This window comes from Natator depressus, chromosome 2, assembly GCF_965152275.1.
Source record: "Natator depressus isolate rNatDep1 chromosome 2, rNatDep2.hap1, whole genome shotgun sequence".
Classification (NCBI taxonomy): Eukaryota; Metazoa; Chordata; order Testudines; family Cheloniidae; genus Natator; species Natator depressus.
Genome location: NC_134235.1, coordinates 101,328,658 through 101,355,318, shown reverse-complemented (window position 1 = coordinate 101,355,318; position 26,661 = coordinate 101,328,658). Strand labels below are relative to the sequence as shown.

General features: G+C 37.6%; 1 protein-coding gene across 2 annotated transcripts in view; it reads right to left on the bottom strand.

The window, feature by feature from the left end:
* ATP9B (ATPase phospholipid transporting 9B (putative)) overlaps nucleotides 1-26,661 on the bottom strand; it is a 283,165-nt gene that overhangs the window by 117,976 nt on the left and 138,528 nt on the right. For both annotated transcript variants that reach the window (XM_074944742.1, XM_074944743.1), the window contains exons 9-10: nucleotides 18,414-18,494; nucleotides 7,597-7,672 (exon numbers count right to left, since the gene is read on the bottom strand). In XM_074944742.1, the coding sequence (XP_074800843.1) occupies nucleotides 7,597-7,672; nucleotides 18,414-18,494 (157 nt within the window). The remainder of the gene's footprint in view (nucleotides 1-7,596; nucleotides 7,673-18,413; nucleotides 18,495-26,661) is intronic.

Genomic DNA, 26,661 nt, shown 5'->3' with positions numbered 1-26,661 from the left:
TAAACTTAAACATACTCCAAACATTTCTAGAGTCATCACGGGAAGAAAAAGAATTAACAATAATTAATCATACTAGACACAATCTGTCTGAGAAGCAAGGAAAAATAACCAGCAAGCAACTTACCAGTTTTAAATTAGAGTAGATATAGATCAGTATTACAGTAAACAGCTCAAAATGCAAAGGCCCAAAATTTTACATGATCCATGACTTCCAGGACTAATGCAGAAAGAGTTTTCTACACATTCTTTACAGGCTAGCATTAATAAATCATAAAATAAGAAATTGAAGCTAATATATATATATAAATCATGCATAGAGTGAAAATGACATATGTACAAGACAATCCATTTTTCAATAGCTTTCTCCATACAAAGTTATATTTATGTTACATTCATATACTGCACGGACACCTCTCATAACGCAGAATCCCAACACACTTTAGAAGCTCCAAAACAAAATATTCTCCTGTAATTCTTGGTCTTAATCATAGAAGTTAATCTTGGAAGTTAATCATAATAGAATCCCATTCCTGGGTATGTGCTCCCAGCAAATTACCATCTATATCTGTATCAAAGGTCTACCTAGTCTTGAAAGAGTGGATCTGTTCTGAAAGATGACTCTCAACATGGCATTGTAAGGATCAATGACTTCCATACCAAATGTTCTCAGTTTACAAGTACTGTTAAAACTCTTTTCTAAGTGGCAGCACTGCAAACCAAAATGTCATGTTAGATTATTTTCTTTTTATGTATCATTCCCAGTTACAAAGGTTCGGCAGGTCCAATTATGCCTTAAATTACACTTGTACAACCCCATAATGTTTAACCTATGCTCTCAGCAGGGTTGTAACCAGAACTTTCCTCTGGGTTTGTTTTCACGTACAGCACTAAGGCAGCACAGCTGTAGCTTCTCCAGTCAGTATAGTTAATCCACCTCCCAGAGAGGCAGTAGTTATGTCGGTGGGAGAAGGTCTCCTGTCAACATAGCACTGTCTACTCCGGGGATTAGGTAGGTAGGGATACTATGTTGCTCAGGGGTGTGGATTTTTCACACCCCTGAATGATGTAGTTATCCTGATATAGGTCTGTAGCATAAACCTGGTCTCTGTCTCTTCTTACCCCTTTGTGTTTTTGAATTCAGCATCCTCTATTTTAGCAGTATCAGTCGAGCAACTTTCAGAATATGTTTCTACTGCTAATTAAGTCGCTAAGCTTATACAACTCTGAACACATAACGAAGGAAAGCTGTTAAGAAAGAAGGTGTGGTATTTACAGTCACTTTTCAAAGTAGAACAACACTTTATAAGCTATCTGCAAAGCTACAAACCTCCTTGTATTCTGTCTCGTCTTTCTAGTGTACAAGTTTTTCAAAGCAAAGGCTAGGCCTTCTTTTTTGAATCTTGACAGGCACTTTGCAATACTGCAAATAAGTTAGCAAACAACAGTGGTATCTTAGATACTAGTGTACAGTAATTGTGAGGAAAACTGAACTTTTAAGGTCAGCCACTGCATGTCAATATATCAGTGACCAAGAGTGCCTTTAACATGTTCTTGAAAGTGCAGTTCTGCTAAGGAATATAAATCAGAAATACTATCAGACAGCTTTTAAACCATAACAACTCGACTCTCTTGACAACTGTATGACCAGATGAAAGTGTAAAATTTACAAAAAAATTAAAAAGATAAAAAAATCAAAACTGTGCCAAATATCACTAAGATCATCAGAGCTTGTGTTATTCACTGTTCCCAAATCTTTGTCTGCTTGTCTGTTTTAAATTGCAAGTTTTCTGAGGAGGACTGTATCTATGTTTATGGAGTGCCCAGCATAATGGAGCCCTGAATCCTTTGTTTGGGTCTTTGGGCACTATCATAACATAAATGTTTAGCAATAATAAAATGAAAGAAAAAGCTGGATGAACATTCTGAAGAACCTTACACCTTAACCCTCATGCTCAGGAAAAAGGGTTAAGGTTTCCTGCAGGTTAGGTTCTTGGTACTGCCGTACTCAGTGCTTAATTTGTAATGAAAGAGGTGCCAAGGCTCAAGCAACTTTTTTACATTCATAGCTGATGCAGCAAGCCCAGAAGTACTGGGGCTATGAACTGTCAAGCCTAGAGGTTCCGGGGCTCAGCCCTGGCAAGCCCTGGCACAAATTAAGTACTGGCCGTATTCAAGAGCATTTTCAATAGGAGCAATTGGTGGATTTTCCCCAAGCCAAACTTCGTAGATCCTTTTAATAATGCTGAAGACCCATGTATCATGTGATTGGCAAGTACAAGGGAGGAAGGTCCTTTATATTTTAATATTGCTTTAGTATGATATTTTTATGTTTAAACTGACAAAAATTAGCAGGTGAAGTTCATAGGCAGAAGACTAGAATGCTAACAGTGCAAAACCCATCCATCAGCAGTCTAAAAACATTCCTAGAGGACTATGCCATTGCAATAAAGGAAGAGAGGAGAAACTCCTACTCCATGGTCATCCCAGCTTCATATTCATGACCAACAAATCTGTATAGTGAACCAATAAATAAATCTGACTTGCAATATCAAAACATGGACCCAAGAACCAGCCACTGGCAAGCAACTCATTTTACTTCACAGCAAATATCAACCAAATATAAGAGGGCTCTGCCCCAGCAGAAATCTCTAAAAGCACACAGCCCATAACCTCCTGCCCCTTATGACAGAATTTGACCTCATGATACCCTCTGAAGATCTAGAAGCTCTTTAAAGTATTTTAGTCCCCACCTGCTAAACAGATTCTTGCCCCTCCTGGCTGGTAAAGGTTGGCGCAGAACAATTGTGCCCAGGCTAATATACGTTCTGAATGCCTCTTTTAGAGAAGAGATCACCCTAGAAAATAGTATAGTATGATCAATCATGAAAAAGCCAACAGTTGATGTAGTACACTTCAACTATCACTTCTCTCTCTAATCATCCATTTCTAGGTGAAATCATTCAGAAAGCAAAAATCAAAATTCTAGCTTCATGTAATTTCTGCCAGTATCCTGGATACTTTGCAGCTGGGTTCCACAGCAGAGCACAACATAAAGACAGTGTTGGTAGCACCGAAAGAGAACAGTTAGAAGTCACATATCGATGCTCACACTAGTTGACCTCTCTTCAGCTTTCCCATACTCGTATAAAGGTTCACCTGCATGACATATCTGGACATAACAGTACAGCACTGAAATCTGACTCCAATCATTCCTTTCTATTGGGACCTGAAGTCCATCTGAAGGTCTCACAGGAGTCTACACTGTTCTCCCCCTTCATCAACTTCATGAGACCATTTGGAGAGGTGGTGAGAGATTCATTACCCTCAAGTCCAGTGGTATACGAACTATTTTAATGAGCTATTACATGTTTTTGTTAACAGTTCAGCTTAAGAAGACTTAGTTCTCAAGATTCTTCAGAACTCTTGGATGAATACTACACAGTCCTGGTGACTTGTTGCACCTTAATGTACTCATTTGTTCCAGCATTTCCTCAGTCTGACTGTACTTCAGCATTATTTGACCTGAAGTTGGTAGCTTCCAATATTTTCTTTGGTGAAAAATGATATCAAGAAATCATTTAACATCTTTGCAATGTCCTTATCCTCCTTAATAATTCCCTTTACTTCCTGGTCGTCTTTGATCTGATTATCTTGTAGTATTCTTGCTTCTGACAAACTGAAAGAATTTCCTCATATCTGTTCTTGGCAATTTATTTGCTCTCCAAATTCTCTCTTTGCTATCCTAATTATTATCTTACACTTTACTACTATAGTTTATGCTCCTTTTAATTGGGCTTTCTAGGGGTGGTTTTCCATTTTCTGAAAGATATCTGTTGTGTTTGAATAATCTCTTGAAAATTGTCATTTAAAGAGTGTTTTCTCCTGGTCCTTTTTGTCTACAGATATTCATAACACCTGCAACTCTACTGTGATATGTTTAAGTATTTTAATATCTTGATTTTTTTACTTTAGGGACTTTGATTAGCATCCTCAATTTTTTCAAATGAGCTTTTCTAAAGTTTAGGATCACAGCTGTCTCTTGGTAAAATATCTCCTATAGGATCCTGAGGGGACACACACTGAGGTATCAAGTAGAGTTAAGAATCTTGTAATTTGTTCTGACCATGAGAGTTCCCTGGACAGTCTATGTGTGATCCACATATGATTTACTGTTGTTTATTTAGATTTAAATACATACACAAAAGAATGGCTATCCTGAGCTCTACATGCCCCTGTCAAATTAAAAGCACACTATAAATATAGATACAGAACAAAAATAGAAGGATATTTCCCCCCATCCTCTCATACATACAACATGGCAAACCCTATTACAAGTTAATCAGACCAGAATATCTACTCACTAAAATTTCACAAAAGAAATGCCATCCCCAGTCTCTTCAACCGTCCTCAAAAATATGCCTGCACAGAACTATGGATAATCCATAGCTGGGAAAAGTGCAGCAACCACTTGCTAAGTAATACAGATTGAGATAAGCACATAACACTGGTGTTGTACTCTGCACTGGCTCTCCAGTGAGAAGAGTTCAGTTTAGGGTCTCTGAACAGATATTCAAAGCCCCCCATGGGATTGTCCAAGCTATCCGAGAGATGGCCTTCTACCCTGGGCCTCCAATAATAGTTGCATTCCATTGGAATTAAACAACTGTCAACCAACAGGGAGAGCCTTGTAAGTGAAGGAGACAAACTTCCACAGGAGCTGGCACTAGACTGTGGAACATATTGCCTGTACAAATAAGAATGACCACTAACCTCCCGGCATTCAAAACTTAATGAGCAACTCATCTCTTCAACTTTGTTTCTCTCCTCAGTAGCTCACAGACATACCACACACTTTTTCTAAACAACTATTCAATTTACTCAGACAAAAAAGAAGAAAAGACTAACTGATTTGTAACTTTCTTTTTAACACTCTGAAGGCACTCAGATATTGTAGCACTGGGGGTTAAGTACATAGACAGACATGCAGAGAAATAGGCTAGTCATTCAGGTGTCGGACCTGGTATGAAAGTCCTTTTCCAGTTGTGCAATTACACAGACTGCACCCTTATTTTTTATCTGTGATGACTTTGCAAGAGTGATACATGCCCTAGTGACCACAAAACTCCATTAGTGTAATTCCCTTTCAATAAGTCTCTCAGCAGGTCTTTCTCAATGATTACAGTACTTTCAGAATACAGCACTATATTGGTTCACAGTTTCAGCTATCCTGGTCATATTATACCTAGCCTGCTCTGTTTACTTAATAGCTCATACAATGGGCTTTTTATTACAATATTTTCATTTTTAAATTGCTCTCTTTTTAAAAGGAAATGACAAGATATCTCAGTAAATACAATAATAAAACACAGTAAAAGATAAATGATTTTGAAAGTGAGTGATTAAATTTAAAATGGCCTAACTAGTTTTCAAAACCTTTAATTGTGAAGGCTCTGGTCACATTCACAATCTTCTTCTGAACTTATTCTTAAGACTTTGCATTCATTCCCATTTTCATGGGATCTCTACCCCTAAGGAAGCAGACTGAAAATTCAGTTAAGCTGTACATGATTTGGGATCTAGAGGCAAAATATCCAGTAGAAGCAAAAGTTATACAACATTAACAGAAAAAAAAATCCCTTCTAAAATCTCCACTCAGTATATTAAAGTAACCACACACTTGATATACGTGAGCACACATAAAAAGTACAAATCTATTTAAATATACATAGGATGCCATTAGAAATGGTTTACATTTACATTTATATATATATACACACACACACACATACATATATATATACGGTATATATCTTGCGGATACATGTTGCTGATACTAGGCAGGGTCATTAGGAGGGTCAAGGTCAGGCCAGGAAAGAGTGTTTAAGGAATTATGTGGGGAATACCTCAGAAACCTTCAGCTCTGGTTGCTGCTGTCCTGATAATTTTTAGAGGAGAAAGACCACAAATCAATAGTGTGGAGGATCAGTAACAGAAGTCTAATGTATGCGTATAAGGGATTCGATGCACAGTAGATAAGGCGTGAATAATCCAGATTGTCTGTGCCCCTCAAAATATTTTCATACGTAACATTAGAATAGTTTATTAAAAAGGTACATACATAAAAAAGCTGAAATAAAGCCTGAATGGCTATAATTGTATGGATTTTCACTGGGTTGACAAAAGGCACAATCCTGACACAAAGCCCCTCCCCCAATTTTTTTCCCTGCTTGAAACAATTGGGATAATACAACAGGTCAGTGAAAAGGTCACCAGTTTTTTTTTTTTCCAAATGGGCAAAACAATGTATTTTTCTCTAGCCTTGTTCTTGGAAATAGTGAAACTGTTTCAGCTGAAATTTTCCCCCAAAAATTCTGCCTGAAGCAGACACCAAGTATGGAACATTTCAGCCCAAACAATTCAAGTTTGGTACCATCAGGAGCAACAGAAACAGGGTTTTATAATGGGAAGTGTCAGGCAACCTTAATAACAGGGCATGCTACCAGCCACACCTATAATTACAAAACCAGTTTTCTGTGTTCATTTTAGATACTCAACATGAAAAGAAATGAAGATGGTATGCTGGCATTCAAACAATGACAGACTGTCTTCTACCTACTTTCACTCTGAATCTCCATATTTTTAAAAGACTTAGGTTTCTCATAGTTTTTTTTAAATTTCAACATTCCTGAAAGGTAATACACACTAAACTTTTGGGGATGGGGGTGTGTGCTCACGTGTGCATGTACGGTGAAATAGTTTCCATCATTGTTTGGTCAGTGTAGGCACAACAAATGGGAGAGTGGAAAAACATTTTTTAAAGGAAAATTTGATTGTACAACCACAAAAAATGGTATGGGGACTCATGGCCCTCAAATGAATTATCCAAAATTACTTTAAACTTAAAAAAAATAAACTGACTAGATTTCACATTTGCAGGGTTTTTAAAAAAATATTAGTATCAGTACAGCACAGTGTTTAGGTATTGTACGATTAAATAAAAACTCTTATGCAGAGAATGTTCTACATTTCTCTGATTATTAATTAATATACCATTTCATCTTATGGAGCATCCTTTACAATATATGCAAGTAAGGAACCTGAAATTTAGTGAGGATTGGAAACATCTGTTTTTATTCAGCGCTCAGTGTCCACTACCTTTAGTACTGCACTTTTACTGAATTTTCCCTCAGGGTGTAGTCTCAGAAATTTACAATAAGTTATAATACACACAAAATGTCATCACACACACACTTCAGTAAGAGACTACATTGAGCTAAAGGGAAAGAATTACACAGGAAGTTTCAATTAAAGAAAGTAACAGGTGAGCATTTAAGGTACTGTGCAAAGGACAGCACAAGTCAAACAACAAACCCACAGTACGGGATATTGTTAAGGATAAAAAAGAAAGACAATAAGTAAAGAGTTAGTAGCAGGAAGACGTATTTGGATATAAAGTTAAAAAGTGAGACTCGGGAACAATAGACACATCATGAAGAGTTTTGAAAGCCATTAATAAGTTACTTTGTAAAATAGTATATATTGTCACTGAGGCGCTTAAGTACATCATAAACTTTGACAGCATGCATCATTGCTCACCTGAAGCAACAACAGTGCTTGCCCATAGTGTATTTTCTATGCTGAGGCTTTCATGAACAGTTGGATCACTGTCTTCCTGTTAAAAACATGAACAATATGTAAATCAACAATTCCCTACCACCCAAGTTTATAACTAGAGATTTCAGGATGATGCCAGATCACACACGAATAAAAGCAAGAATAAAAGCTTGTCAAATAACTCTCCTGTACCCTCAGGCCAGCCATTCTACAATAGTATTCATTGTATATGGATTTTTATATGTATGTAAAAGAGGCCATCTTCCTTAAATATTCAAGTGAAATATTTCATAGATTTTACGGCCAGAAGGGACCAATAGATCATCTAGTCTGTACTCCTGTATATGACAGGTGATTACGTTTCACCTAGATACCCCTGTGATGATCCTAGCATGCTACAGAAGAAGGTAAAAAAACCCCTGAAGGTCCCTGCCAAACTGACTTGAGAAAGTCCTTGTTGATCCCAAATCTGGCAGTTTGATCCTGTGCATAAAACACACCCTAGTCAGGCACCTAAGAAAGATTATTCTCTCTACCACCTCAGAACACTAGTGAACCCTGTCAGGTGCCTCATCTTTAGCTTTGGCAGATCTCTGATGTTTCAGAGGAAGCATCAGAATGCATCTAGGTGGTGAGGATGGAATATCCTTCCGAACCCCGGAGACAACTGACTGCAGCCCTGAAGCATGAGATTTTATCATAGTTACTGTCTTAATGCAGAGCTGCAAGTGTAATGAGCATGCTGAGGACAATGCAGGCAATCCTGTTTTCCCTGTAGCCCATGAAAAAAGGGGGATGAACAGGGGAATTAATAGATTCACAAATTTCAAGGCCAGATGGAACCACCATCCATCCCAATCCCATCCCAACACACGTGTGCAAAATTTCCTCCAGAAACTGGATTTAAAGCATATATTTTAGAATGATATCTATTCTCATTCTAAAGACTCTAAGAGATGATGAGTCCACCACCTCCCCTGCTATGCTGTTTCAGTGTTTAATTATGCTCACTGCTAGGAAATTGTATCTATTTCAAGATAGAATTTGTCTAACTTCAACTTCCAGCCATTGGATCTTGTTTTGCCTTTGTCAGCAAGACTGAAGAGCCCCCCACTATCAGATAGCTTTTCCATGCGTAAGTATCTAGACACAGGGATCAAGTCACCTCTAAATCTTCCCTTCGATAAGCTGAATAAGTTGAGCTCCTTTAGACTCACATCATAAGACTTGTTTTGATACCCTGAATGTGATTTGATTTATGCTCATACAGAGTCCCACTGAAGTCAATGGGGCTCCACAGCAGCATAGGTGTATGCCCACGTGGATCAGTTTACAGAATAAAGGACCTAAGTGCATAGTCACAGGTGAATTAAAATTACTATTACGCATCAAAAAGAAAATGAGTTGCTCTATTCATTATGATCATGTTACTTATCTTTTATGAGTAACTTTTTTTTTCTCACCATTTCCTTTGTAACTCCAGTGACAAGATAGCAACCTTAGGTAGTTTTATAATTCTTAATATTCATATGTACACTCTTACATAGTCAAAGTACACATTTAAAATCTAACAGGAAAATCTATCTATAGTTACCTGAAAATTTCCTTTCTTCAAGTAATAAGGTCCACAGATCCATCAAAATAGGTAATCCAGTCTGCTTGCAGCTTGAGGGCAGAACCAGACCAGTCAGTAACTGGCAACAGAGGAATGCCCTGTCTACTGAAATTTCCTCCATTTGAGAATTTCCAAGTTTACTTTCTTAAATTCTAAGATTGTATTAAAAATATTTTGAGGCAAAAATCACAATAATTCTTCCTACTGCAGCCTGGTAAACTTCACCTCCTAATGACAACATACACAAATCCTTGGATGTCAATTTCTCTCTCTATTCTGGAGGATCCATTTGTCTCCAGGGTGGGCCCAATCTGCAGAACTTAACTTTTGAAGATATGAAATGTTCAGGCAACCACAGATACATTTTCGTATTCTTCATGCCAAGATCCACAGATCTATTACAATGGGACTTACATAGCAATGTGGAAAGTAGGATCATCCTTTAAATGTAGGCATCCAAAAAGTAGTATTTTACATATAAATATCTCTTCCATCTTCCTTTATGGGTGGAGAAGACTTTTGTCAAAACAAAGGAAATGGCACTAGCTAAGATTAGATGACCAACATATAGAATTAGGTGAACTAATGGCCATCTAGCAGATTTCAATACAGGAGACATGACTACTCTGCCCTGGCAGTGTCAGTGCTCTTAAACTTTGATGCTTACCTGAAGGAGGAAGATTTCTTGAACTTATTTAGGGAGTGAATGCTATGACAGTTGTGAGGACTACCTGTCTGAATTAAAGATATAAACTGGGTCTCATTAGAGAAAGCTCCCACCTTCAAAAAAAAAATCTGATTGGAGACAATAGCCACCAGGAGGACTACTTTAAGTGCTATGAAATATATTGATATCTGCTGCAAGGGCTCAATCTGAGGAGTGTAGTAAGGAGCAGAATGAGGTTCCAAGGTACTGTTCTATGAACTTGCAGGATTGGAATATGGTTGATGTCCTCAGGAAGCTTTTAATGTTGGTATTTATACAAAACATCCTCTTTTTGACCCTGTTAACAACAATATACCATACAGACAACCTATTTGCTTGGACACTCATATAAACACAATTAAGTCCTCCAGAGTTATGGTGACTCAAGGCTATGTTTCTTTGGTTTAACATAGTAGTAAAACATAGTAGTATGGACTGAAGAATTTGTTCTATTTGTTGACTTCTCTTCTGGGTCCATGAGAGCAATAATCACTTCATCCAAGTATTCATTTTAAACTTGTCAGATCCTGGACGGAGGACTGATCTTGCAATAACTGACCTCTTCTGTAAGTCAAAGACATCTGAAGATCCAGCGCTAGGTTAATCAAGTTTGAGCAACATAGCCTCTTTTATCAACTGGTAACTCATGTATAAACAAAGCCATCTTCTCCCACAGATAGAATTGGTAATGGGCCATCACTGCCTAGTAAATTAGCTATCTTAATCCCAAGAGAAGACGAGAATACCTTTCTCCCAAGGGTATCCATCTTCTTCCCCTTTCTAGACACAGGAGCCAAATGGGCTTGACCAGATCTGAACTTATTACTAGTTGCAGCAACCACCAAAGAAGCTGGCATGAAGTGAGCATGAAAATATGCAAACCCCTCATGAGATATCTGACAGAGTTTGTCCACTCTCTTAGAGCTAGGTTGGCAAGAAGCAGAGGTGGCCAAAATAGCTGTAGCGGGTTTCAAAAGACCATCCAATATGGGTAACAACATCCTATTCCTGGAAGGAGCGCTACGAATGTCAAATGCAGGATGTGATGCCTCTTTCACAGTAACCAAAGGTAAGTTCAAAGTGGATGCAATGTGACCCACTAATTCATGGAATTGCAAAGCCTCTGGAGGAGGAGATAATGCAGAAGCAACACTCACATGCTCACCAGGCGACAACTCAGGATCTAAGTCTGAATCAAACTGACCTTGCTCAAAAAGGGGAGCAAACGTCTCACCCTCTTCTTCAGACAAAGCATAAGGCACCACTGACTGAGTTGTAGATGGATCTGATGGAATCAGATCCGAAGATTCCTCAGCTGCTGGATTTTTAACAGTCAGAACATCACTTCTGCATCCACAAGCTGGATGATTCAGAAACTCCTGTGTTGGAGCCCAGTAATCCCACAGAGCCCAGGACTTCCAGTCTCTGCAATAATTGGAATCCAAGAATATACCCCCAGGAAGGGGCACAAACTGTCCTGAAGACAGAGAAAATCCAGACTTAGGTGACAAATGTGGATGGTCCTGAACTTTTAACTCTTCCTTTGTACTCTTCTAACTGAAGGTCTGACCTCAAATCTGCCATGGATCTCACTGGAGATAGTAATAGCACCAGAGAATGAGGCGACATAAAAGGTGAGAAGGATCCGCCTGGTGTCTTAGAAGGAGCCAAAGATGGATCTGAAGAAAGACTCACAATATCTTCTGTTTTACTACTCTTTCCAAGAGAAAGGGATATAGCTCTCAGAACCCATAAAGCCTCTCTCTTCCTCTCCTCCAAGGGTCTCTTTTTCAGATCAGATGAACACACAGATACTGAACGATGAACATAATCTGTCACAATAATAGTCTTTTTTGGATCTGACAACAGCCAGGGAGTTGGAACAGACAATGGTGCTAGCCTTACAGACTTAAGCATTACCGAATCCAGAGAGGCTTAGCTCTGTAACCCTGGACTGTGAAACTGAATGCAAAACTGATTTAGGTTTCAGTCAGAACTGCAGAGTATGTATCCAAATTGGACAGAACTGATAAGTCTGACCCACTGGATCTAGCACTGTTCACAGTGACCCTCTTTTCCCTCACCTTTTTCTTCTGAGTCAACACAGACGGAACTGGTGGCTTGGTCATAGGCTCCCTAGCCCATATCTGGAAAGATGGTGCCTTTGACACCCTAACAGCCACTATGGGGGCAAAAAAACCTGGAGGGAACTTGATGAGGCAAAGGCATTCCCCTGCCATCAGTGACTGACAGGTTGAGTTCTGCCCCTAAGCTGCAAGCAGACTGAAGTATCAGATCTGTGGACCACAGCTTGAAGAAGGATTCTGAGTTTTAATAGGAAGAGGGAGATTAGATTGATACAACAGTTAAAATATAAGATTAACAGAATAAATAATTAGAGATGGAGAAAACCCATCGCACCAGTGTAACCTTCTTCTTTGCAGTATATTTTTGTGCTTTTGTTTTTGTAAAACTTTGAATATACTAACATCAAAAGAAAAGAAAAGCGTAGACACACGGCTGTGAAAATGCACAAGCAATTATACAGTGGCTGTACGTCAAGAGCTCTTTGCTCTCTAAGACAAATTTAATATGTGCCTTTTAAAGTTATTTCCCCATGTTTTAAAAGTGGATGGCAAAGATAAAAAGGTGAGCCGTGTTCATGGAAAAATGGATTTTATAATGCCAACTGAGAAGAAGCATCTCATTCCATGTCGGCTGGTCTCTCTTCACCCCAGACAGGCTGCCTCTTCTAGCTGACAAGTGACACTATTAAACCTCTTTTTTCTACTGCAACCACAATATTATGTACTGGCAGCTGAACCTCCTTCCATTCATGTCTTGCTTGTCAAGATACTGATTGGTGCTGAAGCTCACTTTGCTTCCATGTGCTTCTCCATTCCAGTGACCATTTTATTGCCTTTCCTCTACTGCTGCTTGCTCCCTACCCAACCTATCTACCTCTCCCTCACCACTCCCATTCTACCCCAGGCACTGCATGTCCCACACCAAACCAGCCCACCTTTCAGATGCAGCTTTCTTTTGTATCCACCCACAATCTGCCCCTTAATAAAATTATTACTAATAATATGAATAAAGTGGAATTAAATGGTTAAAAATGCAAATGTGCTATAGTGTTATTTTAGCTTTACATTTATTTTATTCAGGTTTCTGCATCCTAATCAGAGGAAGGTGTTTAAGGTAAGGACAAGTGGTTCTGCAAATTTCCAAAAGGTAATTACGGCTTATGGGAGGGTGACTGCGGGAATGAATAAACATAACCATTCTCTCTTGTAGCCTGAAATTTCCAGAGAAGTCATTAAAAATGAACTGATATTCAAGGGTAGTTTGTTCACATGAGATGGCATTTATCTTTTATGCTCAAGTCACCTTTTCCTGCTGAGATGCATATAATGACAACATAAAACCCCTCAGAATTAACACAATATGTACACTGGCTCTGCAATAATCCACTATTCCCCCTAACTATTCCCCCCAGTGCTTTGTTTTACCATAATTTAAAATGTTCAATACAGGAATAGGTCTTTACTCAGAAAGTATAGCATCACCTAAATTCATGAACACCTATGGCACCATAAACAATTGCATAATAAAAAGCCCGCTACCACCATCAGATAGGAAAATAAAATACCTTACTCAATTGGGGGAGGGGCAAAAGGAGGACTAGTACTGAAGCATTTGATGTAAGACCTCAATGGATAATCCACCTCTAACAGATATATTAGGGTCTATCTGTCCACAAGGATGTTGTCTGTTAGTTTGCAGTAACGGAGAACAGCAATAAATAGTTGGAAATTATCTGTTTCTATAACTAAACAAGTTATTCTTCACTGATCATAGATTTAAATAATTCTTCACTGAATGTCTCTTTGGATTGGAACTCATCTTTTTGCTATTAGATTTCTGAAGGTTCCTCCTGTCATCAGAATTAACCTTATTTCCAGAATACTGATGAATAATTTAATCTTCCACAGTCCAGATTCCAAGAGGTAAAAACTTCTCTAAGAGCTTCCCACGCTGGTTTAGATAAGTTGATTGCCAACACAATTTAAATTGAGGTAACTTGGAACTGCAAGCTTTTGGTTCGGTTAGTTTCCAATTCTTACTGCACTAGAGAGCTTTTATACATATGCAGTTCTTGACAATCTTTACGATATTACATCCTGGAGATCTGTGTGTTCCATAATCCCTGTTTTTGGAAGCTAACAAATGGTACTTATAAAGAAGCACTATTTGAAAAAAGAATGAATGACAGCCTTGTCAAAATGAATGTGTCCTAGGACCTGAGTCTAAAATATGTTATAACACTAACTAAAAGAGTGTGCAAACTACATGTAGCTATCTGAAAGTTTCTGGAAACTATAATCTGCTTAAAAAAACACGCTAGAGCAGTGGTTGCATCTATCTTTAACAGCTGCTGATATTGACCAGATTTAATGAACAAGACAATAGAGAAGTCAACAGAAAACCCATTTTGCATGGCTTAATCCCAAAGATGACTCAAAATGCATGCATCATTGTCTCTCTGAACCTGTAAAATCTAATCTCATACCACTTAACATAGTACAATCAGATCTAGAGAGCTAGTTTATTGTCTCTTGGTAAAAAGTGTGACGTTTACATGAAAACACTGGGAAAGTTCCATCATCATGTAAGGGCCAGGTTGTGCACAGTACTGTGTGCTCTTGCAGAGGGAGCAGTGGGGCATGGAAGACACTCCCTATATCATAGATAGCAGTGCAGGGAAAAGGGAAGCGATCTCCACAGAGCCACTTCTCACTCTTTTAAGTGGGTAGACGGGGACCGGGCAAGCAGGGGTAGATAGTGGGTGCAGCTTTAGCTCCTCTTCACACTGCCCAATGCAATTGTGCTCATGCCAGGGGAAATATACTGGACAAACTATCAGCTTGGCTCAGGGTACGCTCTCCCCAAAGCTGTGGAAAATCTGACTTCGTCACAAACAGCTATCTAGTCTGCTCATAGGGCAACGCAACTATGTGCTGCCCCATTCACAGTGCTTGACTTTGCTTGTGGCAAAGTCACAACTTAACTCTAAAGAAAGAAAAATTCCATACAGGGAGAATCGGCCACTAGGCCACAGACTAGCCTCATTACCGTGGCTAACTTAACAGCTACCAAAACAGACAGCTAATAGGACAGATATACCAAGTGTTTCAAAGATGTGCCATCAGTTTGTTCAGCACCAGATTTGTGTCCAAAGAAGATAGAGGTTCAAGAACACGTGGGAACATGGATGGTACCCATCATTTAAACCCTCTTGTAACTTGGCTGCCCAAAGATAGAGGTTCCCTTGATAATGATATAGCATGTTTATTGTGACAGGGAAAATCTAACTGTACTCACAGCAAAACTACATTCCTATGATATAAGCAAATTATGGAAAATAAAAACTGCAGTTGATAGAGGGTCATTGACCTTGCTGGATGCCCACGTCGCAAACCTCATTTACTTCAGGGAATAGTGTTCTCTCACAAAGTATTTAAATGGCTTCTCAATAAGACATTGTACATACCCTGAGCATTCCCAAGTCTAGTGTGCAAGATGGTACTATACTGCAAGTCACCAGACACCGAGATTTTGGATCAAAGCTCAGGATCTGGTCCAGTTTCTACCAGAATATCCTGGAGATTTAACTGATTAAAAGGAGTCTCTCAAGCCATAAAAAGCAGATCTTGGGAACCAAGTGGATCAAGCATAAGAGGAAGTTTTCCTTGTTCCATCATATCTTTGTCTTGGAAGCAGAGGAATTGGAAGAAAGGAGAAGAAACCCCAACTCCAGGTCAGAGCGCCAGGGATCACTAAGAACAAGATGAACTAACACGAAATCTTTAAGAATCAATTTTTTATAAAGAAGGTCAAGCATGCAAAACTAATCCTACAGTGACATTATTGAGGAAATTGGTAGCAATGTTAAGTTGAATGCCAGCCACATTTACTGTGTGACCAGCACAAACTATATATGGTATATATCATTCTCCATATACATATGTCGAGCTACAACATCCCAGCTCTGAGGGTATCCAGAATTGGAAGCACTGATTTTAATTAGTGAGCTACAATGTATTACCAATTTGAGTCACCTGGGTCAACTGAAAAAGCAGCAACAAGTTGATGGCAACGACTATACAATCCTATATGATTCATACTCACTGTTTAACAAATAAGACCTCCTAGAACATGTAATTATAACAACAGATGATGAATTTATAATTAAGGTTATGATTTGGTCATGGTAGTCACAGCAACTGTGAATTTGAATAAAACCTGCAAAATTTTGGACATGGCTATAAAAACACATTTGATGAGGCCAGCACACTGGTGCACAGCATCCCAGACCACCCAGGTTTGTCCTGTTTGTCTCTCTATTTCTAGAGGGGCAAACAGGACAAACCTGAGTGACATTCCAACCCCATGTACTAGCTCACAATACCTGGAGTATGGAGCCAGGCCCACCCGTTGGTCTCCAAACACCCTCTCCCCACACCCCATCTTTAAGCAACCCCATTATACTCTTGTGTATGTTGATGTAGCAATAATATACAGTGTTTTATTATTGTGATTTATTTTCCCCCCATCTCTGCTATGATATTCACTACCAATTTCCATACCAAAATTGAAGCCTTGCTTGTCCCACAAGAAACACACAATAATGCCCCACATTTTCCTTGCATTTACTCTTATATCAAATCAGAACAACAGTATAAGGGCAAATATCTTTTAAAAACCTGATGTTCTATTTCATTAATAATACCAATGTGACAAAAAATGCAGCAAAACCCAAATGTTGCAAATACAGTATGAAATATTGGTGAATCTCAGTCCATTGTTTCATACACAGGCACCCCAAAAACAAAATATAATAAAATAAAATAAAACTCTTCCTTAGTACCCTTGCAGAGAGGTCAGTCTTTCTCTGCGTTTTTTAGGGATGTTAATGAAAAAAAGTTAGTAAGGTTTGATAAGTTTTTGGCACATATTTGGATTAGAAAAATGTAAACATGTTAAAGAAAGGAAATGCACTGCTACAGCATCCAAACAACCTTCATTCTGTCCTTTCTGACTTCATGAAAAACAACACGATTAAGACATTTTAGTGTTTGTGTTCTTGAACTAGATTTAACCAATTTTTAAAGACATTTCAGACACTTTCTCCTTCTGACCTCTCTCAAATGGTATCTTTACTGGGCAGAGTTAAGAGGATTTGGTTAATCTGACTGGGCATTTCCATATGTTAATATGAACAGATTTTTTACGTTACACTCTGAATTTCCTGCATTTATAATGCTTGGATTGGGGATAATTACAACAGCCCTCCAATTTATTTTACCTTAGTTCCATACTTTCAACCCTAACTCCATCTTACTGCAGGTTTTGTGACACTTACCAGCATATCAGTGAACAGGGCCTCAAGGCATGGTGCTGCTTTCTCAGATACTTCTTTTGGCTCTCTTAATATGGAATTGGTAATAGGCCTCAGCTGGCACTGTTCAACTATCTGCCTTGAGACTCATTTTCCTACCACAATTTTCTAACAATTATCAAAGATTAACAAGGATCTACGACCTGTCCTGCAGGGTAATGGTCAGGTAAGTTTACCTGCATTATGTTTCTTTTCACAGACAACAACCTTAGGGTTATTGTGTAGTCTCTTCACATCCTCATCCTTCCCTTTCCCATTATCAACAAAAACCAAGTCACAAAAGCAACCCCTATAAACAATAAATTACCGCTATCAATTTAATTTAGAAAATTAAACAACGCCTATTTTAAAATGAAAGAATAAAAGCAACAAACTGACAAAACCAAAACAAAATTCTGGAGACTGATATTGGAAGGTTTCTTTTCAACATAATTTGGGGCCTAAGTCAAGTGTATGTGGCCTCTTTCCAGTTACCTTTTATTCTTTTAGGGACACTCTGAAATTTGAAAATACAAGCTTCTCACGTGGAAGCCACAATAACCAACAAAAGACCAACTGGTATGATTTACACTGAATTTAAAACTATGGCTCTTCAGTGCAGAAAAGTTAGCAACTGCTTTGCATCATACTACTGACAAATGTCTAAATGATCAATTTCCCCTCAGTTTGTGATATGTGTTTTAGACAATATATATTGTGGTTGGAAGTAAAATGAATATTAATATATTATTTTGAACTATTTCTACAACAATACTACTACATCTGGACATATAAAGTTCTCAATTTCTAGTTTCTACTTTAAAAAAAACCTTATGGCTTTGCTAATATAATTTCCTGCCATTTAGTATCAAAAATATTGCTAATATAAAATACTTCTATAACAGGGGAATAACAAATGCTCATCTAAAACTCAGAGAAAAATAAATTGTGTTTAGATACTGAAATGATGGGTTCCACATATGGAGAAAAGTAGAGGAGTTGGGATAGACACAGGTACGTATGTAGGTATTACTCACCCGTGTGAAGGTACCTTCAAAACTGTGAATATCCAATTGTGGCTTCTGAGCATAAACATAAGCACTGATTGAAAAAAGATCCTGTAATACATAATACATTTACTTAATCATGAATTTAATTTATAACTAAATGAATGCATATACACACATACACACACAACTAAGCAACTATTGTTCATTTTTATGTTTTTTAAATATCAGTCAATTTATTTTCCCAGTGAAGTCAATGAGAATTTTACTCAAGTAAGGACTAGGATCAGACCCTGCTTACAGTACATCTCATATTATACAGGAATTGTGTGCTAGAATACAATGAAAATATCAAGTTTGTACAAATGTTAGATGCCACCTATTGAACTATTTTGTATTTATAGCTTAAGTGTGAAAGAGATTTTGTTTATTGGAGGGTTGTTTTTTTTAATGGCCTAATTAAAAAAGAAAATTGTATCTCCTGATTTTTTTTCCTTTAAAAATAATTAAAAGGGTATCCTGCCTCCTTGTTGACATTCATGGGCATTTTTTCAGCAAGGGCGAAAATGGCTGAATATATCGGGGAAAATAATGAAACTGAATAAATATTAAGTGCTCTTAAATGACCAAAGTCAACAAAGAGGGGAAAAAAAAAAAAGATTTCCCCTTAGCTATTCTGTAACAGAAAGCTTAGATTTACTTAATGTCCTATGGGAAATTAGTTTGGTGGTCTCAGTCCAGTGTCCAGATGTCCACATCAATACCACCCCACCCTCTGTTTAGAACTGGCACAGTGGATTTGCTCCTGCTCTCATTGAAGCGGATATGAAAAATTCCAGCAACTGCAACAGGAGCATGATAAATCAATGGGATTACTCACATGCTCAAAGTTAGGCACATAATTAACTATTTTGCTGAGTTGGAAGTTATATTAACAATACTGTTGTCTGTGTCAGCAGATAAACCATTAACTAAATGGACATGGAGACTGAACTATGGTCATCCTGCTGAGCTGGTCCCTCCAAGTTGGGGGGAAGGCACATTAGCAAGGCAGCAGTGAGAGTCTTGCAGTGTCACTCTATGAACTGTACTTATTTTGTTTATAAAAGACTTCTCAATCTCCAAAGCAATTTTCTAGAGAACTAAAAAATTTACATAATTTTATACAAGTATATTTAAAAAAAGATAAAATTTGGCTATTTAAAAACCAGAAATATAAACAAGCAAAAAAACAAAACCAAGGATTTTGAGATTGTAAGGTGTTATTTTTTCAGTGCAAATACTTGTAATCAAAAATAAATATAAAGTGAGCACTGTACACTTTGTATTCTGTGTTGTAATTGAAATCAATATATTTGAAAATGTAGAAAACATCCACAAATATTTAAATAAATGGCATTCTATTATTGTTTAATCGTGATTAATTTTTTTAATCACTTGACAGTCCTACTTTCAGTGCATTCTGGACAGTCAATATCAAAAACTGATCAAGTAAGATTTCACTAGTGAGTCCAACCATCTGCATTGGAAGGGTAAATAAACCAGAATGATTGGGGACTTGACATCAAAAAGAGTCCACCCTAGTATCACAACCTGCACTGCAGTCCTTGTCTATCCCCTAAGTGAACTATCATACCACACATCACCTCTCACTTCCTTTTTTTCCATTGGCTGATCAGCCGCATGGAAGTAAAGAGATCTCCTCCATACTATCTATGATTTCTCTGGGCAGCAGACTTTAAAGGCAGTAGCACTCCATTTGTGGTATCTCAGATGGGTCACCTTCAGAAGTTGAATTAAGCATTTTTACACCCTTCATCATGGTCACATTATCACAATTTGACCTTGAATGTAGAAAGAGTTTTATTTATAAAGAATTACACACAATCATTTTACCATATTTTTAGTTATTTAGATAAGTAAGTACATTCATTATCCACACATTAAGCTCTCGTTTGCATTTTATCAAACTCGCTTCCATCTTATTCTGAAAAAGTACCTCTATACATAACTCTACGAGTCACCAAATTAATTTGTAACTGACATTTTTATTTTGTAGTTAAGAAATATATCTTACCCCATACTCTGCACGACTATATATCCGTATATCATTCTAGTATTTCGTTGACAAGTGTTATAAAAGTAAATCAAGTTTCAACACTAACTCTTGAAAAATATCTTTTTTTATCTTAAACCATCAGCCATTTATTGTCGTTTTTCACACGACGTTCCACTCATTGCATTCTTGTCCTATTAAGTTAGTTTTCATCAGCTTCGTGAGAAATAATTCATAGGAAACTAATACACATGTGGTGTCCTATATCTTCATTATTCACTTCTTCTCAATCTGTTATCACCTACAATTTAGATAATCCAGGCTATTATGTGCTTTATAGTACACTGAAAAATAAGTCTCTCTCAGAACTGGATAGTACAGCAGAAAACTAATACCACACACATACTCATACACAATAAAAAACTGTCACTGAAGTGTGTCAAGCAAAAACTCTCTCTCTTTCTTTCCAGAGTACCTTAGTTGAGAAACAACATTAGAAGGCATGGAAGTGGGAAGATTCATCTCATGTAAATTAGCATTTGTAAAACAATATACTTTCCTGATTCCAAATGTTTCTTCTACTGCTTTTACTAATTGCTCCTACTGATGCCCTTTGTAGCTTACTGCATTTTAACCCCTCTGTATAAATATTCTCGTTCTCTTCACCTTATATTTTGCCCCCCCTTTTTTTGTTTTTGAGATCTAAGAGCATCTTTGTCTTTCAGAAGCCTTCTTAATTTCCATTTTGTGAAAAATGAATTCTCTCATCTTTCTCAAGAATTAAGACCCTAAAGTCCCCTATGCTTTTGTGGCCATTTTCTACAGAAGTCTCTAATATCCTTTTATTCTGAGGAAGCTAGAACCTCCAGAGTATTCCAAGTGTGGCCTCTTTTCTTTAAGTGCTAGAATGTTTACTGATTCACACTTACAGAGGATACCAAAACAGTCGTTTATTTGGTGGGTTGCTTGTAAGGGGGGGGGTGGGGGATATGTTTGCCTAAATGGCATACCTGCTGTACCCAATAGCTTCCTTGAGTAACTTTGTTTTCTGAACAAGGGAAATTTCCCCTGCAGTCAGATGCACAGTACAACATTAAGCATTTAACATGAACATCTTTCAAAGGATGATGATCATACATGGAAGCTAGGTTTTCATAACACGGGGGAGGGAGAGAGAGATCACCGATTTAAATTCCAGTATGGATGTAATTCCATGTCCCAAGTGACTGTTTATCAACCAAGGAAAATTTTTAAGAGGGCCATGGTCCACAGTTAGTCTTACAATTTAAGTGGGACAGAAAGGGGGCAGAAGGTTTTCCTCCATCCAACACTATCATCCCAGAGGCAAAAGCTTCCCTTAATCTCACCCCAGTAGCTACACAGAGGAGTTAATGGCTCCATAATCTGAGGCTGGAAAACTAACACAGATGGGTCAAGGCTTATGATAGACATGATACCGTATGTAAATAGTTTAAACTATTTTGAAAATTTGCAGGGCCTGTGCAAAAGGACACTCCAACACTGAAGAGTTTTTCTTTTATAAATGGCTTTTAAGAATAATGGAATGAGATTATTAAATAAACCAAGTATTCATCAATAAAATCACATTAATATAAAGAAATTAATGTTCATGAAATTCACTAGAATTACTTTCACAAGCCAGAAATTCTGGGTGAAATGTTGGCCCATTTAAATCATCATATTTATGAGGCAAATTATCTCAATTATATGCATTCTTAAGAGAAAAAAGTAAGTAAATAGCCCAAACCAGCTGAATTCTACAGCAATTCCAGGTTAAAAGAATAATGAAAAAAAAACCAGGGTCTAGAACAGTCTAGACTATGAAATTAACTTATTTTAATACAACAGTAAACTGGACTTTTGAAACACTAAATAACGTGTTAGCTAATGCTATAATCTGTAAACAATTTGGAAAAAATGCATTTAATCTGTTTACATTAGTCATGAAATGACTGAATGATGGTACAGTAATGTTTTCCTTTACATTTCACAATAATAGTTTTGAAATCACTCTGAATTTATCAATAATGTAGAAAAACCTCCCTTATAAGGTCAAGGGCAACATTTGTTCATCTTACTTAAAGATCATTAAAATACATCCTTAATCATAACATGTGGTTCATTACAAATAAAATTGCCTTTGGTTCAATAAAACTAATTAAATGTAAATGGTATTGTTTACTACTGTATGGATCTTTTGATATAAATCAGCAAGTCACCATTTATTGAAAATTACAATGACCTCACTGCTGTTAATAAATTTACTTGATCAAATAAGCCAGAGAAGAATGTCCCAGAACATGCATAGTGCCAGAAAAAACTCTGCCCCACACATGACTGTGAAACCACAAGAAACCTAACCTGGGTGTTACAGTCCTTGCTGCACAGCCATCATTAAATGACTTGTTGAAATTTTAATTCTCTGATCACATTAAGTGGTTTGAGAAGACAACAAAATCTGTACTGATCATCTTTGGTGGTATCATCTGTTCTTTAGGAAAAGCTCTGAAGGTTTGCAGGTTTATTTATTCCCCGAGTCACAGTGGATAAGGTTACAATGTTGCACTGTTGATGGGACTGACAGCTCATGACAACACAAGATACTGATAATCCTTTACATTGGATAACTAAAGAAATCAAAATGAGTGACCATTACGGACATTATATGCTGTTAAATGCAAGACCACATTGTTTAGTCTACTATTTTTCTCAAATTACACTTACTGTCCACCCTTTTCAATTCTTAAAAATATAGTCACGTATAATTATATATAGTAATAAACTTCTCCTTTGGAAATGTGTTCCAAGTTCAGCCAGAGACAGAGTTTAAGGAAGATGACCCTCGGTGCACTGGGAGCCAGTAACAGTATCAGGATCATCCACAGCTGTGGCAACAATAGGAGGACTCTGGTGCAGTTGAGACCACCTGCTTACCAACACACCCAGGATCTGGACACTGCTGTATCCAGGGGGGAGGCAGAGGGTGAAGGACCCCTTGGAAACCAGACCTGAAGCCACTCCATGCCCTCTGCTGGGCTTGTTACATGAACAGAACCTGACATTTTGCTGTTTTGTAGTTAAATCTATAATTAGTAGTAAACTGCAAACCTTAACTTAGTTTAGTAGTTGTCCACATGCAGTGAGCATTTTTATTTCAGTTTTAGAGACAGTATTGAATTCCAAGATATTCCACATACTTAAAAAGGGGGACACTGCTATAATTGCCAATATCTCTAGAGCCAGAATAATCTTTAAGTGGAGCCACTGAACATTTTGTATTAACCTGTTCCTGCTTTTCTTGCCACTACAGTAGCAATTAATGTAGAGTTGTGCATATAGTCTATGGACTCCTTACCCTAAGGCAAAACTTGCACCTATTTCAATGGGACCTTTGTCTAAATAAGGAGAGCTGAGGTGGGGAAGCTATATAGCAGTGTGATATCGCCACAGCTATTTTAGATATAGTCCAGCAGGTGGCATTCAAGAATTATTGTAAAAAGAATCAGTCCAGCCTATTCCTGCAGTTTGTCATTTACAGTTTAACCCCCAAATGCTATAAATTATCATTATATACATATCAAAGATGTGAGCTTAAGGGACTTTATTCATATACTTTCTATGGTAGAAGGATTATTATTTATTGATAGGCATTTGTTATATAGAATTGATAGAAGTGAATGTGTTATGTACTCTGGTTATGCCAAAATTCTCTGGATTTTAGGGCTCATGTTCCAAACTGTGTAAGAGTTAAGTAATTGTCAACTGGTTGATTGCTACTTGAGTTAAAGACAAAACCTTCATATTTTCTAAAGCACCAGATACTTCTTAGCCATAGGGGGAATGGCTGTCATATCTCTGCTTCAAAAACAGCTGGTTCTAGATTTGTGTGGCTGGCTCTAAATGGACGCACAAAAAGTAGGGAGAGCATAAAGGGCCACAATCCCAGGGTTTGCATACATGGAATGAAAAGAATGGGTGGGGGTAAAGAGTAAGAATGCTTCCAGTGACACTATGCTTTCCTACGGGAGAGTCATAGCCCCATCCCTCTTCCACACAGGCAGAGGGACCAAAGCAGTCACAGGAAGGAACACACACTTCCAGTTCCAGAGGATGCTGCTGTTGCCATTATGACATCCTGTCAAAAAAATGTCAAGTCTTTCAAAAGCAGGTGTCCTTGTTGTGGACTACATGTGTAAATAAGGTAGGCACGTAAAACAAAGTCATGTTTTAGTTGAGCACACAAACAACAGGTAGGAATATTTTAAAAAAATAAGTCAGAACACTTTTATACCTGGCCTAAATTTCTTCAACTTTCAACAAAATATTCGTTGGGCTGAGATTAATCATGGGAAATTTTCACTATGAAAAACACTTTATTTGCAAAAGCTTAAAGAAGTGAGAGTGGGTAACTAGAATGGACTACTCAAATTAAATAAGGTTTTTTTCATATTTAACACGGCTGCTTCACTGTGTCTAAGTATTAGAGTTTAGATGACATTCTCTAAGGAAAACCTCATCTCAGTAGGTAATTTTTACACCTCATGTTGTGCATAATATCCTGTACATAAAGTGTGAAGAATTTTGAAAATATTTCTGGTTGTTACTGTTGAACTTTTTCAAAAAGAATACATTACGTTTACATGTATTTCTATAGTAAATGGCATGGGCACTGATTTATATTATACATCTTGTTATAATGGAAAAGAACATTTATTGTATTTATAATTTTTTCCTCCCTATAACATGATAACAGTTATTTTGGATTTCCACAATTCCTGCTGAAATCAAGGTGGTGATTCAAAGTAGTTTGATACTTATCAGTATTTTCAGCTCATTCACACACAGTATTAGATTACAAAATTACTACACTCTTATCAACAACATAGTCCAAGCCATAAGAATTTGAAAAGATCACTTGACTAAGCTAGAATTATGGAGGTGCTCCAAGAGCTCCACAGTTAAGGTTGGACTGACAGTTGCATTCAGAGGAACTTGAACCATCATTTATTTCACACTTTAAGGCTTACATTTAGTTTTCAGATTTATCACGAGTCAGGATCTTGAGGGGAAGTTGCAAAAGGGTAGCTTATAATGGACAAAATGTAGGCTACTGGAAGGATAGGTGATCCATTGGCTCCCAAATCTAATGCAAATGGTGATTCTACCTTAGATAACATAGAGGGAAGTCATTAAGGACATAGGAATTGCTGCAGTAGAAAAGACCCAAAGTCCTTCTACTGTAGTATCCTGCATCAGAGACTGGCCAGCAACAAATACTTCAGAGGAAGGTGTAAGAAACCCACAGTAATATGGAGTGACAGCAGTTTGGACCACTCAGACATTGATCCGTGTCAGCAAAGAGCATCTTGGCCTCCTAAAGGGCTCAAGCACAAGGAACAGGGCACGACCTTGAAATAATTAATAATGATATACAGTGGGAAAGATAAAGGGTTTGCCTCTCCAAGTTCAAGGCATTTCCTTCATTCCTTATTACACAAAACTTCCATTGAGACTCATCTTGCAAGGCTACAGTACCTGCTCATAGACTGTAGTGGGTAGCTAAGTAATGTTAAATAAAAATGTAGCCAACTTCTTTCAGTTCAACAAAGTTGGTTTGTGTCCTTCTTCCCCCTACATTTTTTAGGCTGCAGTGTCAAGTGTTCAAGTTAGGAAATGGCTGAATTAAGGCAAAAAGGAAAAATAGCATTTGATCATGTAACTGAGGGCTATATCATAAGGCATATGCTAGGCACAAGGGACCCAAATTAAAGTTGCATGGGCAACCTTAACTTAGGCATTTCTTAACTTATGAATGCTTGACTTTTTAACTGTAACTTTCTTTTAATAAAGGGTTCTTTTAAAATGTAATAGCTAATTTTTTTTTAGAAACTTAACAATTGAAAAAACAAAAATTTCATGGTGTGAAACCACACTGACCTTCCACATAGTCATCAGCAGGGTTGGGATCTTTAGATCTACAACACAGACCTCTTCTGCTTGAGCTGAGTAACTGGTATCAGTAGAAGGCTGTTATCAATGCTGACCTTCTACTGGAAGGGAATGGGGAAACATTTTGCCAGTGAGTTTCACAGCTATTTGCTATACAACTGAGGAATGTGGGGATGCATGCTATCTCTGGGTTCAAGTCCAGGTTCTGTGGGGGAGCATGCATTTGTGGTTAGAGATCTTTTTGCCCCAATC